This window comes from Anguilla rostrata, chromosome 3, assembly GCF_018555375.3.
Source record: "Anguilla rostrata isolate EN2019 chromosome 3, ASM1855537v3, whole genome shotgun sequence".
Taxonomy (NCBI): domain Eukaryota; kingdom Metazoa; phylum Chordata; class Actinopteri; order Anguilliformes; family Anguillidae; genus Anguilla; species Anguilla rostrata.
In genome coordinates, this window is record NC_057935.1 from 15,405,397 (window position 1) to 15,418,141 (window position 12,745).

General features: G+C 51.3%; 1 protein-coding gene across 3 annotated transcripts in view; it reads right to left on the reverse strand.

Moving 5' to 3' along the window:
* The window catches only part of unc5a (unc-5 netrin receptor A), a 191,573-nt gene that overhangs the window by 16,997 nt on the left and 161,831 nt on the right, over positions 1 to 12,745 (reverse strand). For all 3 annotated transcript variants that reach the window (XM_064326453.1, XM_064326451.1, XM_064326452.1), the window contains 3 exons: positions 9,498 to 9,585; positions 8,959 to 9,127; positions 2,664 to 2,897 (listed from right to left, as the gene is read on the reverse strand). In XM_064326453.1, the coding sequence (XP_064182523.1) occupies positions 2,664 to 2,897; positions 8,959 to 9,127; positions 9,498 to 9,585 (491 nt within the window). The remainder of the gene's footprint in view (positions 1 to 2,663; positions 2,898 to 8,958; positions 9,128 to 9,497; positions 9,586 to 12,745) is intronic.

Genomic DNA, 12,745 nt, shown 5'->3' on the forward strand with positions numbered 1-12,745 from the left:
ATTCATTTTATGGGCCTCGCAAGAGCGGCGGCGGCGTTGGTGGCGGCGGCGGCGGCGGGCGGGCTGAAATACCGCCGGCTCCCCGAGAGAGGCCAGCCCCTCGCCATCAAACGCGGCGACACGGTTTTTAATCTGTCTTAATAGGGAGATGAAAGGGCTGGCTCGGCGTGCGGCTGCAGGCCCGACGCAGGCCCGACGCAGGCTTCTGGGCGGGCGCAGGGACGGCGAGCGGCGAGTATTCCAGCGAAACCCTCTGGGAGTGACATCATCGCACCGGGACGGGTACTGAACGCATTGGGACCTGAGCACCGAGAGAGGGGTGAGGGTTGACAAAAACGCACAGTGTAAAAAATAAAAAACGAAAGGGGAGAAGAGAGCCCGTCAGGGGAAGGCGTCTGAAGTGATGCGTACGCCTTTTCTCCAGCCTCCTACAGACGGGCTCCAGATGGACGGCGTCTTCCGCGAGCAGGCGCTGCGCTCCTTCAGCTCGTTACCCTTCCACGGAACAGCGCAAGACCGCGGCTCCGTCAGGCGTCCCGCACCGGGGCGAGCGCTGAACGTTCGACGGGAAGCGACGTGCCGGCGCGGCCGAAGACAACAGACGAGAGCTCGAAAGAAGAGGCGGGAGGAAAAACTCCCCGGCTGCTCTTTCTTTGCATTTCAGCCGCATGAATATTCAAACTCTGCCCCGGCGCCGGGGATGATGTTTATTAATACGGAGAACAATGGAAGCATTAATTCGGAGATTTATCTCACTCTTCTCCTTCTTTGTAATTATGCTTTAAAAGGGTCTGCACTCTGCGGTAATGACACGGCGGTAAATTAGCGGGTCTTTGTTCGGTGATTGCCTCAGTGCACAGTCTGTTAATCCCCCGGCATAATTTACCTGCTTCCACCACAAAATGGCAGGAACACCCTCATGGATGTGTTAATACGGAGAGGGAGAGAGAGAGAGAGAGAGAGAGAGAGAGAGAGAGAGAGAGAGAGAGAGAGAGAGAGAGAGAGAGAGAGAGAGAGAGAGAGAGAGAGACAGAGCGGGATTTTGCAGGATGAGAAAGCCGTCTCCTGGGGGGTCAGGAACAAGAACAGTCTGAGCCGCAAAAGCAAACTTATTTTTAGACAAAAAGCTTCGGAGTGTCTCACCGGGCCGGGCGGACAAAGGAAAGTGCATATTACGAGCGCCGTGGCAACCAAACGGCCCATTTTTCAGACCCCCACCCACCCCCCCACCCCCACTTTGTTTCGGAGCCACTACATTCATGTCTCGAAGCTTGCTGGACCAGCCAAATACATCATTTCTGCAATTTTCGATTCCATAAAAACACCCAAACAACAAAACAAAGGCAGGATTGATAGAGAATACATGGCTTATGTGGCCTGAGTTGTCGCATTAGTGAAGACGGAAACAAATATTTAACTTTGGATTTGATTTTAATCGCGGTTTCCAAATGCGTCCTGCTGCACCAAGATCATTGTACACAGGCCCTTATATACACTACATGGCCAAAAGTATGTGGTCACCCAACATCCAACATCTCATTCAACATTATGGCCATTAATATGGAGTTGGTCCACCCTTTGTTGCTATAACAACCTTCACTCTTATGGGAAGGCTTTATATTAGATGTTGGAGCATTGCTGCAGGGATTTGCTTCCATTCAGCCAGAAGAGCATTAGTGAGGTTGGGCACTGATTAGGCTATTAAGCCTAACCCCCAAGGTGTTGGATGGGGTTGATGTCCAAGGCACGGTGCATGCCATTCAAGTTTCTCCGCACCATTCTTGACTAAACCATTTCTATATAGACCTCGCTGTACGCAGGCGGGCATTGTCATGCTGAAACAGGAAAGGGCCTTCCCCAAACTGTTGGGGAAGCACAGAATCATCTAGAATGTGATTGTACGCTGTATCATTAAGATTTGCTTTCACTGGATCTGAGGCCTAAACCATGAAAAACAGCCCCAGACCAAGGGGTGTCCAGATACTTTTGGCCATATGGTGTATATAATCACAAAACAGTGCCCTCTAAATCTTTTTACTTGTTTTTGTTATTTATTTTAATTGTACTCATGAACGTGGCTGTGCCTTGAGTGATATCCCTCACACATGCACATTCTGTGAAAGACCTTCAGTGAAAGTGGCAGCCAACGGGGAGGGGGTAGTAGTGAGAGAGGGAAGGGGAAAGGGCTCGGGGAGGCAGTGTTTTTCAGTCACTAATTAGCCATGCAAAATGAGATCTTGACAGCTGATTCACAGCCAGCCTGGAGGGCAATGCTAACTCTGCCTGGTAAAGGAGAAAACCTGGCAAGCGTTTCAATTAGCAGCACGTATGTGTCCAGGACACACACATACATCTACACACACCTGCTTACGTGGACATGCAAATGCACGCACACACACATGCACTCACACACCACACGCACACACACATGCATGCATGCACACACACACACACACCCCACACACACATACACACACACACACATGCAGGCACACAGACAAACACATACACACACACTCCACACACACATACACACACACACACACATGCAGGCACACAGACACACACATACACACACACCCCACACACACATACACACACACACACACATGCAAGCACACAGACACACGCACACGCTGCAGTGGCAGATCGTAGCCCCTCACCTTCAGCACGTCCTGCGCGTCGTCCATGCAGTAGACGCGGATGCTGTACTCCAGCGAGGTGCAGTGCGCGGGGGCGAACACCACCAGCCTCAGCCGCTTCCCGGCGGCCATGCTGAGCGACTCCCCCACCAGGGCGAAACGGCCCAGCTGCTCCGTGAACACCCGGCACGTCTCCGTCTCCAGCTGGCAGAAGAAGGGGTCGGAGGGAAGCTCCTCCCCCACCTGCAGCACGTCCTGGCGACAGAGCGAGGGGGGGGGGGGGGCGGGGTCAGGAGCCGCGTTTAAGTGCCGCTTCTCGAGGGGCGTCTACGTACGTCTACATTCCAAGTACCGTTATATCTCAAGCCCCCGTACTCTCCACCCACAGACTCCATTATCTACCCATAAGAATGTTTTACGATGAGAACGCACCGTTCAACCTGTCTAAGCTCATCATTTTCTCTGCTGTCTAGAACCCTGCTGTTCATTTTGCCCTTGGCTATGCCCGGTATATACAAGGAGCCATTTCTTTCCTCCACCTTAAATTCAATAATCAATTTAGACCTTAGTAGCCTGGTGAGGTGAGTTAACTGTGTAATAAACTGCTTTAATTGACCAATTACAGCCTGAGTGTAAATCCTGAACACTGTACCGCTCTCCAGTGGATGAATGAATGAACACCACTGTTCTGAAAGAGTGAATGCCTAGTGGTGCACAGCCATTGCATTAGAGGACATCACTACAACCTCTCCTTCTCCCCATAGCACCCCATCACAGTCATGCTACAGCTTCTTATACACTTTCGGCCATCAGCTAATTATACTGCTGTTGAGCTGCTGCTGAACCTACAGTACCACAGCATTACAGTACTTCTGCACGCTAACGCTACACTCTATTTACTGCTGATAGTGCAGGCGGGGAGAGAAGACTGCTGGACTTCTGTTCACTGCTAGCTTCACTGAACACGGACGCCCTCAAACAATTTCGGTGTCTGTCATTTTAATACGTCTCACTACCCTACCCACAACACAACCGAGAGATCCCAGCAGCCCCCCCGGCTGCCCCAGACGTTCACGGAGCAACAGGGACAGAATTCTATCGGAGACGCTCCCTAAAGAATGCCGGCGCAGCGCTGGTGCCAAAATTGGAGGCGCAACCAAACAAACATGTTTACTTCCTGCTCACACAGCTCCTGGCTACTACACCATCTGGTGTGTGTGCGTGTGTGCGCGCGTGCGTGTGTGTGTGTGCGCTTGTGCGATCGCTTCCTCGCTAGATTCGATTATTCCACCACTCCTGCGAACACAGACAGGACCGTGCGCTCTGTACCCCTCCCTCTACAGGACCCCCGCTGTGAACCGTGCAGGGGAGGGTGAACAGGCAAGATAAACCACAAGCAGAGCGCCTCCCAGTGGAGAAGCGGGCACGCCGCAGTTTTACGGTGCTCGGCGGTACTGGCGGGGTGCTCGGGGCCCGCGCTCTTCGGGGTTTATCAGGCTGGTAACGGGACGCGTTACACGCGCCGTACCCGCGGCGCTAAAAAACGAGCCGGCGCAGGCACTCATTTTCCAGCTCCGCGCCGCTCGTTTTTTCCGTCCCCTTCCGGAAGGTGATCCCACTTATTACCGCCGCTGCTTTTAAGGAAGGCGCTGTCAGACCGCATATACGCGCGACCTTGCCTCTGAATAATGCGCGGGTCGCTCAGGCGGAGACGAAACGGCTCCCCACAGACTTGTGGGTATACAACAAGTCCGCGGAGGAAAGAAAAAGGGGGAAGGTAACGTCCTCGTCCGACTGCGTCCCATTAACCACGACTTCCTCTCTCGCCATAAACCTCTCGCAACGCTTGCGGCAATACGCAAATTAATTCTAAACTGACTTCAGCTGTTAATCACCTCTAAAATCTTGCTCCTACTGGTCTGCCTGCTAAGCTAACAGGAGGGCAGTCTTCTTTAGGCTACCTGCTATGCATCAGAAAACTTAAACAGAGCTGGAGGGGGATGCTCTATCAGTCAGAATGATTATGTCCTTGTTTGGTCCGAGGTCTTGTTATTCTGGAAAAATTTTTTGAATGTTCAAGAGCAATACACAGTGAATCTGTATATAACGTTTTTCATGATACGGCTATGCTTTTATTAAAACAGTCAGTAACACTTGAGCAATACTCGAGATGGGTCTTCATGGAACATGGAAGCTTAAAATAAAATGTAGCATATATAAAAAAACATTATTCACATAATACAGACTTGGGCCTTTAGGAGATGCTCTTATCCAGAACACTGTTTTACTGAAGCAATCTGGGATAAGCACATTGTTAACGGATGAAGTGGCAGTGCCACACCTGGGAATTGAACCAGCAAACTCACTGTTACAGGCCCAGTTCCCTAACCACAATACTGCTCTGGCACTAGCACAGATAAACGTCACTGTGTCAGAGCGCTTGGATCATGTTTTTACCGGCCGCCTGTGTGCTAGGCCAGTGGAATGAGTCTCCCTGCTGTGATGTCACAAAGAGAGAGGTCCCACTGTGATGTGTCACATGATGTGGTCCCTGATCGTCAAGCAGGTGAATGTCACTGAGCTTCTGCCAGTCCCCCGTGCGCCAGTTCTGCAGGATAAAGTTTCCTACCTTAATAGCACCATCTCCTCTCCCGCCGAAGAGCTCTCAGGTTCTCTTTAATCTCAGCAAACTGCTCGCTCAGCGACTATAAGACAGATCTGCCCGCTCTCCAGTTAGCCCGGCCATTCGGCTGCATCAGTGTCCTCAGCACAGAGGATACAGCCGTACACCCAGGCGTTGGGAAAATTTTCAATTACCGTAAGGAATCACTGGAGAGGCCCCGGCTCACCCCTGTGCCGCCGTAGAAGTCGGCGGGAAGCCATTTCCCCTCCCCTTCCCTCCCCGGAAGCATTAACTGTACGAATCGGCCTCCATCTCCGCAACAACGCCCCAGGGAGTGGTAAAGCCTGTTGTTAGGGGCGCTATAATCGCTGCTTTCAAATAAGCGCCCATGATTAATGCCGCGGGGTGGCGGAGGACCCCCCCTCCTCGCGGAGTGATACCACGTGTGAACCGGAGGCCGCCTGGGGTTGCCGGGGTGATGGGCGGGGGACAGGAGCGGGGATCGTTCGGGTAACGGCGGCACCCTCCCCCCCCCCCCCCACTGCCCCCACCTCTCTCACACTGTTCTGAGATCAGCTGCCGAACCTCGCTCTTCGTTTCTAATGAAAACGCTCGCTCCCCCTCGGAGAGATGAGGAACCGCTGGGTATCTCGACTCCTGCTGCTTCTGGACGTCTGGCTATTCGGAGGAAGTCATTAAGCACTCGCTAAATGAAACCCATGAAGCGCTTTGCTTAATATGCGCCAAGGACATTACAACCAGAGCAGCCGTAATGGAATTAACTACATTTATTATGTATGAAAAACTAAATAAAATATACATATAATAACATTTCTACCTGAAATTAGACAACGGATAGGGAGGAAATCACCCCGCGGCTATCTTCCTTCTTGGACGCTCCACAGTCCAGACCTGCTAATGTGTGGCGAAGGCAGTGTGGAGTTAACGGCCGCCCTGGTTCTCTCATTAAATCATGGTTTGTAGGGAGCCTTTCGGGATCAGTCATTCCTGTGATATTTTAATGACAAGCCACCGGATCCCAACCTCGCTATAATAGTAGCAGCATAGACCGTAGCCACCGCTCACATCAGAACACCTCCTGAGGACACCAGCACATGCGATGCGGTACATTATTCACACATGGTAATGCAGCGGATTCTACAGCCCCTCAGCTCTGCTCTGCTCTGCTCCACATAGTATGAAATAACGATCCCAAAAAGAGATCCCGCAGTGATGTCGCAAAGAGCTCCTACTGTGACATCACCAATCGCCTCTGCCTTTACATCATAAAGCTCTCCTCCTGTGCTGTCAAAAACACTCCTACTAAGATTCCATGAAATGTTCCTACTGTCCTGTCACAAACGTCACAAAGATATCACAAAGGGCTTTGCGGTGCGTCTTGAGGAATCCATAATTTGATGATGGTGTGTTTGTTCTGACTCTGTCAGCAACTTGACTTTGGATGTGACGTGGAACGGAACAAATGCAATATCCAGAAATAAAATGCATGGACATCTGCAAAAAGCCCTCAGTGTCCTTGGAATTGATGGAATGCAGCCGTAGATGATGGAAATAAGGGTATCTGGCAAGCCGCTTGATATCATTTTTTTTCCAGCTGGCACTATTAACCACAAAAAAAAGATAATAATAAAAATAACAAAATAAAACAAAAAAAAAGAAGATAAAATTACAAAACCAAATGTTAACATGTACATAAATGCATTGTTAAAAAATATAATTATTACCTCAGTATAAAGGTGTGTCACTCACAAAATAGGAAGTGGAGTTGTTACTTTATTGTGCACTATAGAAATACTACAAATTTATTTGGGGGCTATGCCAATAGCGTGGCAGACCATGCGTCCTACACCATGAGTCGAATCACATTTTTATTTTATAATGCCTGGACCCTGGACGAGTGGGTGTGGCCGTGTAGGGTCATCCCCGTCTGCCGCTCTGCCAGTAGCCCAGAAAAAGACCCCGGGGAAGCTCGCGACTGTGATCCGCGATCGATAGAACAACCCGCTGTCCTTCGTCAGCCAAAGCGGCATGGGCACTGACGCCTCTCTCCACTGCGCTGCCCTGACGCCTCCTTCATCCTCATCGTTTTTATTCTTATTAATATGGTGGAGAGAACGGTTCAATCTTAATACAGACGCTCCATGCCTCTCTGTCCAGTTCTCTTCCTCTTCCTCCCTGGCTCTCTCAGTCTCTCTCCCCCCATTTCTCTCTCCTTCTCTGTCAGACTCTTCCCCTCTCTTATTCTCCCCCCCCTCTCTCTCCGTCATCGCACACGTTCTCCGTTTCCCTCGCTACCATGCTAAAAATCTGCATTTCCCAGTGAAATAAATGACTTTCGCCAGCGGGCCAGGGTTCCATCTTCTGTAGGACAAACTCTGATTTGTTATCTCCCTCTCCACCCCTGTCCAACCTGTGGCCTAGGGGCTATATTTGGGGCGGCGGATGATTAAAAGCAGCCCTCCGAGCGGCATCTCAGACAGCCCAATTCATCCTGGAGACGTCCCGCCGCTGCCCCACCAAGGAGCCTGAATAATTTATACACAATATCCAACATGAAAGAAGACCCCCCTCCCGCCCCGACCCGCCCGCACCCCCCGCCAGCCCGTCCCACCAGGAAGCCAACCGCTTGCTATCCGCGCGCTGCGGCCTTCAAAAAAACTCGCCCCGCCTAACCTCCGGAGAGAAACTGCACAAGCATAAAAAAAACTGCACGTGCCCACGCGTGTGCACGCCCAAACGCACACACACACGTGAAGGACGCGCAGAAATTCATTCCTTGTTCATTTGAGCGAAAAGAGAAGGTGCTTGTGGTTGAATCAGTGCTCAGTGAGCAGCCGTGTCCTGATAAAGCTGTAGCAGTCACCTTTGACCTGGATATAAATTTAACACTGATGAGCACCAGGGCTGACATAGTTCAAACTGCTCTCTGATCTGCTGCGCCACTGTTAAAACCATGACCTTTAGTACAGGAGTGGAGAGTGAGGCTCATTAAGATGCTATCAGCTGACCTCCCGTTTGCCCTAATACAACTGACCTCGCCTGCTCACCTCCCATGAGCCCCAATAGGGCTGACCCCACCCACTCACCTCCCATGAGCCCCAATAGGGCTGACCCTGCCCACTCACTTCCCAGGAGCCCCAATAGGGCTGACCCCGCCCACTCACCTACCAACTGCCCTAATAGGGCTGACCCCACCCACTCATTTCCCATGGGTCTGAATAGGACTGACCCTGCCCATTTAACTCCCATGTCTCCTAATAGGGCTGACCCCACCCACTAACCTCCCATGTTCCCTAATCGGGTTGATCCTACCCACTCACCTCCCATGTGCCCTCATATAACTGACCCAACCCACTCACCGCCTATGTGTCCTAATAGGTCTGACCCTGCCCAGTCACCTCCCATGTGCCCTAAAAGTGCTGGCCCCGCCCACTCACCTCCCATGTGCCCTAATAGTGCTGGCCCCGCCCACTCACCTCCCATGTGCCCTAATAGGGCTGACCCCGCCCACTCACCTTCCATGTGCCCTCATAGGGCTGACTCCACCCACTCACCTCCCATGTGCCCTAATAGAGCTGACTCCACCCACTCACCTCCCACGTGCCCTAATAGAGCTGACTCCGCCCACTAACCTCCCATTTTGCCCTAATAGGGATGACCCCGCCCACTCACCTCCCATGAGCCCTCATAGGACTGCTTCTTCAGCCTCATGGCCCAGTTTTCCGGGTTGGCATCGGAGCAGTGGTCCATGCTGAGGATGACAGGCCGGGTCAGAACCACTCCGGGAGGGCCACAGCTGATGATGGGACTGAGGAGGGTCTGGCAGCCGGCGAGGGGCAGTCTGTAGGGGGGAGGGGGGTTGTGGGTTCAAATCCCCGCTTGGATATGATTGTGTCTTTGAGCATAATACAAAAACCCTGACCTGATCCAGTAAACATGCTTCTGTCCTGGATAATACAACAACTGGGGGCTTAACAGTGTTAACCACATTCTGCATGTTCAGAATAATATATCATTTTGATATCATATCAAGTTTTAACTGTAAAAGCATATGAAGCCTTTTTATTGGTTCACACAAATATGTGATTGACAGATTGATGTTGCACCCCACACACCCATTCATGGAGGTCCATGGAGCCTCAATCTCCCATAACCAGCTGAGTTTTCTGCTCGCTGAGGAGAGAGACAAGCTCCGCGGCGGTGAGACCTACCTGATGTCCTCCTTCCTGTGAACGGTGAGATAAACCTCGTAGATCTTCCCTCTGGGAATGGCCTCTGGAGGAATGAGCAGGCTGATTCCTGCAGGAAGAGAGGGCAGAGTGGCAGGTGGCCTGCTCATTGGGTCTATCAGTGAGATCCAGGTCGGGGGTGGGGGAGGAGGGGCGGGGGTAGGTTTAGCAGGGTGAGTGGCAGGCTATTGTCATTTATTTGCAAAGAGGCAGCCGCGGGCTGCCAGCAAAAGCGAACGAGGCGGCTCCATTGTGGGAAGGTCAAAGATATCCGTAGCAGGTATATATCAGCATATCTGCCCGGGCTCCCCATTACTCGGGCCCCCCACCCTGAGGAGCGTGGGGCCCTTTCATCAGGTTTCCCTCCATCTTAAAAATGGCCTGAATGACAGCGCCGTGTGGTTAGATGACAGGGCTGCTCTGAGGTCTCAGCTGGGCTAAAACGGCCCTGATTCAGGCCTTGGTCACCCAGGGGCCACTGCTGTGAGAGGGCATGTAAACCTGTGAGAAAGAGGGTGAGGGGTGGGGTGTGTGTGCACTCTGCCCCTTCAGTCGAGGACACGGTGAAATGCATGGTGGGACAGGGCAGGGAAATTTGAAAAACTCCAGAGGAGAAACGTCTCTGTACCGTGTGTGTGTGTGTGTGTGTGTGTGTGTGTGTGTGTATGTGTGTGTGAAGGTGTGTGTGTGCATGTACCTGTGTATGTGTGCATGTGTGTGGTGTGTGTGTGCATGCGTGAGTGTTTGCATGCATACGCTTGCAAGTGATGGTGGATGTAGTTTTCTTCGTGAGTGCATTTGAGTGCATGACAGAGTCAGCATGTATATGTGTGTGTGAGAACACGAGTGTATTTATGTGCCTGTGTGTGTGCTAATACGAGTACATCGTGTGTTTGCAGGGCTGAGGTTAAGCCTGTGTGTGTGCTTTCAGTATGGGTGCGTTGTGTTTACGCCTTCATGCTCATGTTTATGCTTGTGCGTGCATTTCTGTGTGATTGTGCATGGCATCGGTTCATGTGGGCCTGTGAACAGATTGTGAGTGTCTGACTGCTTCGGTGTGCATGCGTATCAGTGTGTGCACTAAAGGCTCACCCTGTGAGGGGTCATATGGCTCCAAACGCATACTCAAGGCCCGTGCGCAACACAGCTGAACACTGCCATTGGCAGACCTGTTGCCAAGGCATTTAAGCAGTCCCACTGCCGTAAAATGGGAACACGTCACCAGTCAACCTCAAACTGCTCCACCGCATTCGGTCTTTCCAAGGCTTTGCTTCCTCACTCTCCTTTAAATATAGTCCTAAAGGTATGGGAAGCTTAGATGTGGAGGAAGTGAGGTCATCATCTGGACACTCATTGGAGTGGAGCACCTTGGGATTCAAAAGGTAGCATAGAAATAGCAAAAAGGGTCCTGATTGAGCAATAATAACAAAAAGAAAAATCACAGAATGGATATAGTGCCCGTAATCTATCTCAATGGGGATGAATCACCCCAGACTGCAACAAAGTGCAACATCTATCAGCAGACACTTTGAACAAAAATGGCCACCACATTTTTCAGAAAAGAGGAAAACATTCAAGAATTGGCCGCAAGAAATTTTGCCGCCTGACATGAAACCTGGCCCGGATATGGGGGGGACTGTCTACTTGTGATAAGCACCAATATACTCTGGGTTTTTTAATGGGAGCAGGGAGTGCAGCACCTCAATTTCACGTCATTCCAACAATGCTTTCTCTGACAGCACAGCGCTGCCACCACTGCACTCGATTTATACGTGGACCAGACAGGACTGACCCTCATGGACCCAGCAACACCTCTTCCAGCAACAGCTTCATTTTTTCCAGTAGGTTTCCCATCCACGTACTGACAAAGTGTGCACACCTGATTACAGGTCATAGGGCTGTGTGGCTCCTCCTCCTAGGTTGAAACACGTTGCTGTTGCTCAGTTGGAGAGACGGCGTCTGAGGACGAGGGTCAACAGCCGTACGCGTCCGGGGGATTCGGGGACGCTTGAAGGGCCCTGGCTCCATGAAACACGGCTTCTGCCGTATCCTCGCACTCAATCTTCCAACTTTATATTTTCCCTCCGCCCGAACCACGCGTCCTTGTTTACAACAATGCCGCCGCTCGCCCGCTCGCGGGCAACAAGGACGGCTGCCAGCGGCGTCTGTACAAATCGGCCATCACCGCGATTCTTCTCCCGGCTTCGCTGCAATCAGCCGCGCTTTGTGCATGAAAGATGGATTCGAGAAAACAAGCGAGCTGTCTTGTTTGGCGGTAAAGAATAATTTTGCGCCGGCCGGGGTTTTTTTTTTGGAAGATGGATGCGGAGTCCACTCGTCTCCTGCAGGTGAGGCGCTGGAGTAAACGATGGGCGTCTGTCACAGAGCGCGGATTAGGGTAGGCTGTGCCTCGGAACCCAGATTCGGCACTGCTGTCGCGAGACTACCATCAAACAAGGTACTTAACCTGAATTGCTTCAGTAAATATTCAGCTTTATAAATTGACAGTAAAAAAAAACGCAAACTATACTGTTGCTCTGGGTAAGAGTGTCAAGTGACGGCAATGGAATGCAATCATGGCAATGAAAGAACTAATGGAAAAATATTGTCCCACGAAAAGAAAGCATCTGACCCAGGGAGGCTGTGCAGTCTGTGGGACTCTGCAGGGGGTGGACTGAGAAAATGACTTGTGGTTGTTGGTTCTATTGCCAATCTGTGGAGCAGGAAGAAAGGCTGGGACGCTGCTGCTGCAGTTACGTCAGCAGAATCACTGGGCTCGCCGCACTAATATGTTTCTACGAACAACATTCCGTCTGGTCCCCGACGCCGCCGCAGCGCGGGCGCGTTTAAGTCAATAAAAACCCCCCCGAACCACATTCCGTCAATACCGCAAAATTAAATACAGTAAAAGACACAGAATCCGGCTCCCCAGAGACACGGGATAATCAGACGAATCCTGTCGCCGGTCTCTGATGAACACGCCGCACGCTCCCCTAAATGAAGCCCTATCCAAACACAATAACGCAGTGCAAAATGGTCCTGTCAAGAAATTCATTTAGAGAGAGGCAACACTCCGGATGGCAAAATGCACTACACTGACGTGTGCGCTCGAAAGCAAAGTGCGTTAAAATACCTCTTAATAAAACCTGAGGATCTGCACTTTAGCGACATGTGCATTGTCTGATTGCAAATCTAAAATTGTGGAGTACAGAGCCAAATCAAGGAAAAGA